Raw genomic sequence first — 6,836 nt, forward strand, 5'->3', positions numbered from 1 at the left:
GTCTTAATCAATAATACATTTCCTCAGATTAGTAGCTTCGTCCTATGCTCCCGATATTTTAGTGCTCCAAGAAAGTCTCAGACGAGGTCGTTTCGTGGAAATACTGTAATTTACTTAGAAAAGACCGAGAGGGGAGAGTAGAAGCAGGGTCGCCAAGTGCCAGAGCCTCGCTTTCACTGAAGTGATTATTAATTCTACTCTGGGATGTGTTGCATGTAAAGTAAATTCAGTGTAATTTATGTGATTATATATTCAGTTTATTGTCTACTGAAAGGTATGGTATTTTATGGTGAGCTATTTGTTCTCCTGGAGAGTCTGCAAAATAATAAATAAATTTTAGGTGATTTTAATGGCCACCGTGCGTTATGGGATTCCCTGCCGTTGAGTGGTCGAGGTGAGCAGTAGTTAAGTTGATCAATGATTCTGATTTGGTGTTTTTGAACGATGGTTGTCCGACGCTGGTGGGCTTTGAGCTTCACTGACCTGTCGCTGGTCCTTTCAACACATGCAGCCAAGTGTCTATGGCACGCCATTGATGACTCGGCGGGAAACGATCATCTTTCTACTTGCATTCCGTATGCATGTGACACCACAACACGAAAGAGACATCAAACTGCTTAAACTAGAAAGTTATATTCATGAGGCCTTCACCTAAAAGCATTTTATGATTTCAGTATCTTTAGATAGAGAATAGCCTACGACATGACATGGCGATATGGCCTTCTCAAAAAACTTTGTTTCCAATTACTTGGAAACTTGCCTTTCTTTATTCACTTTTTTCTGTCAAATAATTTTCTCACAATGTCACATTTTCGGTAATTTTATCCAGGCACAAGGGTGTGTCTCGTGACCCATACTATTTCTATGTATGCTAAATGATATTTCTCCCTCCTCGGAATCCTAATTATTCCCGTATGCATTATAGCATCCCAGCAGTAATGCAGAATTCTCGGCAAATTGGATCCAATCGGTGCTAGATATGATTCATGACCAGTAGGGTTCTAAGTTTTTGACAAGAGAGAGCACTGAAATGGTTTTCACCCAAAGGAGGGAGCCAGACATCAGGGTAACTCGAGACAATAACCCAATACCTATTAAAAATTCTGCTAGATTTCTTGGTACACATTTTGATATTAGACTAAATAGGAAAAAACACAATGATCAGTTTACAAATAATTTTTTTTAAATCTCAATATTTACCAAAGTGCATTTCTGGACACAGATCGGGAGCCGATAGAAAGTCTTTGCTATTGACATATAAATCACTGATAAGGCAACAAGGAGATGAAGGACCAATTGCGTATGATGCGACAAGGAGCTCAACTCTAAAAGATTTAGATATATGCAGAATTCTTGTTTGCATGTGTGTCTAGGAGCCCTAAAAGGCCCTCGAATTGAGTTAGGAGTATTTCCCCCTTCGTCCCACATGCGGTCAGTCAGCGGGAAAGCTGAGCTTGGACACTTTCGGTCGAGGAGCTATGGCGTTAGGCCTATGACGGCGTTGAGTTTATTCAAACATAGTGCCATGGGAACAGCCACATTTAAGATCGTGACAGGCTGGTTACCATCAACAAAAGCCACGGTGCCAGAGGCGGAGGCACGCCAGCGGTTCAGAGATATCCTTATCAAACATCTTTCTATATAGCGACGGCTCCAAGACAAGTTGAGTGTGTGGTTAAGCTTTAGACTGCCGAATCATGCATCGCTTTCATTGCCGAACATTTTGCCATTAATAAAGCTTTAATTATTGTCCCATTGACGACCCACTATATGAATAGTCATATTTTGAGACTCCTTAAGTTCCCTTAAAGCCATTAAATCTTTAGAAACATCAAAAAAAGAAATTACAGGTTAATATCACTTGTAAGCTACATAGCGCCAACAAATCAATCAAACTGATATGGGTACCGGGACATTTGGGTATCTATGGCAATGAGTAGGCTGACAAATCAGCTGGGTCAACTGATGATCTAGATCCTAGCATAGTCCACCTGGATCTCAGGTGTTGCGTTCCCTTTTGTCAAAGTAAAACCCAGCATAAACAAAATATAGAACTGTGGGACACAGCCCACAGGAACCTTCAAAGGGGGAGGTGGTGCTGGCCTGTCTTCGTGTCAACGCCACAAGACTCACCTCACTCCCTATAATGAAAAATGCTTCCCTTCAGTCCCCCGTTGCGGCTCACATTATAGCTCACATCCTGATAACCTGTCAGAACTTCAATAACAATAGACAAAATAAAATAAAAATCCTGCAGAATTAAAGATATATAATATACCATCCTAAATTCATTATCAGGTAATTGAAGAATTGTCCATAAAGTGATCACTTTCTCAAAAGACAAAACTTAATGGCCTTTTCTAGACTGATAGAGTAAACTATATCCATTGGCTTCATGCCCTTGACATGAGTCGCTGGGCGATAGCCAACAAATCTAAAAGAGAAGAAGAATCAGGGACTCACGGCTCGTGAGCCCTGCTCTCTCGTATGCTCATGGTACCTTGCTCCTCTGCTTCTGGCTTGCTACTTTTTATATATCTTTGTTATTTTCATTCATTCATTTTTCCTTGAGCCTTGCTGGTTTTAGGGGTGGCGGGCATGGATGGCAGTATGGCCAGGTTTAAGAAGTGGTGTTATCAGTATGGAAAATGGGGAGACATCTCATTATTTTACCCTTGTCTAGTGGTGATTAACAAATATATTAAGTATGTGTCGGTATTTTCTCGGTCCCTTTCTTAAACTGGATTTGGAATATTCTTATTTATGAATGAAATGGAAATTGACCGTAAAATAGTGGAATCTAATTCACAAGACTGAACTTCATTAAAATTTGTATATCAAGGGTAAGATACCGATTTGGACATTATCTTTTACATGTGAACATTAGGATGCTAAATTTCACATTTGTTAACTATGATCTTGGAACTTTGCTTTGTTTAGGAACACAAATTCTAGCAAATTACATGCAGGTTAACACTCGTAAACACAACCAAATAACAGATTTACACACGTTTCCTACTGCCTCGCAACTGACTGGGTGCTGATCCCCGCGCCAACGCTACCCAAAGGGAATCAAGCTGGAAGTTTGTTCGTGCCATGATAGAGGTTGAATCATCAGTACATTTAGACAGGAATATATAACAGATAGACAAACTGTAGGAACAAGAGCTAGATCAGGTCACAGAAGGAAGGCCAAGATCAAGTAATCCTGGAAAAGCTTTGCCTAATAAAAACGAGGTAGGGTCATGAACACCCACCCCGCTGACCAGCATTTAAGTGAAAATTAGTTTAAAAGGGATTCTAACAGTTTTGTCCTATGAATTAGAACATTTATGAATGAATCTAGCGTTATTCCAATTTAGCTGATAGCCTCTATCTCGCACGTGAATGAAGCATGCATTAGATTCCCTTTAGAAGTAACAAGAGCACCGGTGGACGTAATGGACTTCACGGAAGATTTACTTAATGTGCTAAGAAAAGTTCAAGCGAGATTTACCACCTACCATTAAAAACAAATGACGTTTATCATCCATAGATTACATATATATATATATATATATATATATATATATATATATATATATATATATATATATATATATATGTGTGTGTGTGTGTGTGTGTGTGTGTGTGTGTGTGTGTGTGTGTGTGTGTGTGTGTGTGTGTGTCTGTGTTTATTTATTCATACATATATATATATATATATATATATATATATATATATATATATATATATACACACATAATATATATATATATATATATATATATACATATATATATAAACATATATATATATATATATATATATATATATATATATATATATATATATATATATATATATATTCATTCCCTCTCACCCACGTTCCTAGTATTCTCTCTTTCCCTGCCGCCCGCCCCTCTCCCCTGACACTCCCTGTCGCCTCCCCTCCCCCCCATCCCTACCGCCCACCCCTCCCTGTTGCCCACCCCTCTCCCCTCCCCTTCCCCACCCCTCCCTGCCGCCCTCCCCTCTCCCCTCCCCTTCCCGTCCCTCCCTGCCGCCCTCCCCTCTCACCTCGACAGTCAGCAGGGCGATGAGCACATACGACGTCAGTGAGATGCCCCTGGCGGCCCCTCCCTGCATGGCCTCGTTGTTGATGGTGCCGACCTCCTTGAAGCTGCCGTCCACCTGCTGCTGCTGCGTCAGCCACTCGACGGCCTCCTGCACCACCTCCCCCTCGATCTCGATGTGCTTCGAGGCTTCGGCGAGGGACTTGGCCACGAAGGCAGTCAACCTGCGGGAGGCAAAGGGGGGCTTTTATACGCGGTTCTACCTTTCGTATTTACTGGTTGCCTGTGTAAAGCAAACAGCATGAAATGTAATTTTAATTTATGAATTGAATAAAAAAAAACACATATTCTGTTGATTATGATATCCTTTTCCAAACGAAAGTTAGCAAACTGTACATTCTATATATCCCTTTAGTTTATCATATTACAATCATTACTGTCAATGGAATTTGTACAGAGAAGCAAAAGTAATTCTTATAAATTCTGAAAAAAAATTATTGTAAACAATAGTTGCATCTGTGATAAACCTCGTTATAGCAAACATGAAATTTTGTCACACTGTATAATCAAGAGAAGAATTACAACGTGGACACGCCACACTTACCAGGTGCTGCCCAACTTGTCCCGCATTCCGAAGGCGCTGAAGGAGCCATCGTCGTGCCTGAAGGACAACTGCTGCTGATATCCTGTCTCCAGATGACGTCGAGCTCGGCCCTGTAATTCTTCACTCAGCTGGTTTTTGTTCTGTCAGGGCAAGATAGGCGAACGTTATTCAAATCTGATAGAATATGAAGTTATAATAAACGTTATTATTTTCAATCCATCATTTCGTCTAATATTTCTTATCATGCAATAAACAAAACTAATATTGCAATATGTACTTATGTAATTCTCCATACAGTGCAGAAAACTAATACTGAAACTTGCACTAAATTCTTGCAGTTACTTGATTAATTAATTAGCTAATTAACTGCTTTCCAACCACAGGATCCCCATCTCAGGCCCTGGAAACCCAGCACTCACCTTGAGGTACTCCATGAGCGAGCGTTGGGAACGAGCTTGGCCATGTTCTGCTCGCCGCATCCCGTGGGAAGCTCCAGGAGGCTGTGGAGGTCTGTCACGGCTGCCCCTAGGATGTGTGTGTGTGTGTGTGTGTATACATGCATCGACCATGAGAGAGAGGGAGAGGAAGTGGAGGAGGGAGAGCGATCTAAGGCACTGATATTGTTTTATTATATTAATTCAATGTTATGAAGCTGGCATTCACATGTGACCTGAGATTTCCTGCCTCCTGTATTTCAAGGGGGTTAAGATGCACAAAGGAACACCCACTCTGACAGGCAATACCTAATGATAGATTACTACATGTAATATCTAGACTTTTCAGCTATTGCTAGTATTTGATATCTGTCAGCACTTTAAAGTTATGAAAGTAATATAACTAAGGACAACTGCAGTCTGATGATGTGTTCTATTGAAAATTTGAATGGCCTCCACTTTGCATATTGTCTATTTCCGGAGTTTTATCATTGGTCTCACTTGTTTTGCTTAGTTTTTATTTGGTATGAAATAAAGAAATAAAGAATTGACCGCAGTCTAATATCATATAATCCTTGTGTTCAATCGGTATATGATTCATGTTTAACAAGTTCTCTAAAGTGGTAATACTTTGAATAAAATTAATTATATGTTCCCATGTGTTAACAATAACCAATCAGCTTCTTAGCTATGGAAGATGGCAAGGCTTCAAGGCAGATACGAAATAAGGTGACTATAGTGATTCTCTTCCAGAACTTCGGCAGTTCCGGTGAGTTTGGACAAAGTTTCGCCCCAGCAATCCCTCCAAGTAAATAAAATACATAGAATCTCCCCTCTCCACCGTGACGGGGAGAAAAACGTTAGGAGATGGGGCAGCCCTCGACGGACCCGTGGCTTACTTCGTCCGTGGGACGAGGACTAGAGACCCCTGCGAGCCACACTTCGACAGCAGACGGCCTCCTGCTCGCGAGCACTTAGCTCGGCTTCCGTGCCGCTCTTGTGCCCTTGTGGCTCTTGTTGACCTTTTTCAAATTTTATTTATTTCTTGCTATGGTCAAATCATGGCCAAGCCAAAAGATGAACTTTTTTATATGGAAAGAGGAGAGACCTTGATTTCTAGTAATAAAGAATAAACTTGATCGAATATTTTTCTTTCTTTTTATGTATTTGTCCGAACCTGTTAACAAACTCTAGTTAATCTGTTTGCTCGAATCTAGCCACGTCCACTCGGCCATGTCCTACGTAGGTATTTAATTGTTTTTACATACAGACTTACATGCATTCACACGTAGAAATAACATACACTTTACATGTCATCTACTGTCTCGCACGTACATGGGTGCTGATCCCTTGTCGGCTGGTGGCAACCTACCCTACGCAGGATTATTAGTATGCCTGCGTTACCACAGGCTGTAAGAGGAGGATAGCATTCGGGGCAAGAGGAAGTTGACGAATCACTTTTCTCTGGCGGCGAGTTGACGAAGACAGGACTTGATCTCCGGTGGTCTGTACACGGCGACGGCTGGACTCGTGGCACGAGAGAGAGAAAGAAAGAGAGAGAGAGAGAGAGAGAGAGAGAGAGAGAGAGAGAGAGAGAGAGAGAGAGAGAGAGAGAGAGAGAGAGAGAGAGAGAGAGAGAGAGAGAGAGAGAGAGAGAGAGAGAGAGAGAGAGAGAGAGAGAGAGAGAGAAAGAGAGAGAGAGCAGTCAATTGTATCACATTTTCTAGAAACAGAATGAAGAA

General features: G+C 41.1%; 1 protein-coding gene across 1 annotated transcript; it reads right to left on the reverse strand.

Moving 5' to 3' along the window:
* Positions 1-1,970: 1,970 nt before the first annotated feature.
* On the reverse strand, positions 1,971-5,207 carry LOC147466898 (ovostatin-like). The gene is made up of 5 exons (XM_086534046.1): positions 5,080-5,207; positions 4,661-4,800; positions 4,061-4,280; positions 2,186-2,251; positions 1,971-2,078 (listed from the first exon to the last, which is right to left on the reverse strand). The coding sequence occupies exons 1-5, from the start codon at positions 5,137-5,139 to the stop codon at positions 1,971-1,973; spliced, it is 594 nt and encodes a 197-aa protein (XP_086390172.1). The 5' UTR covers positions 5,140-5,207.
* Between the last annotated feature and the right edge of the window lie 1,629 nt (positions 5,208-6,836).

Source organism: Penaeus japonicus, unplaced genomic scaffold (genome assembly GCF_977035675.1).
Source record: "Penaeus japonicus unplaced genomic scaffold, GWHDUDI00000001_assembly GWHDUDI00000040, whole genome shotgun sequence".
Lineage (NCBI taxonomy): Eukaryota > Metazoa > Arthropoda > Malacostraca > Decapoda > Penaeidae > Penaeus > Penaeus japonicus.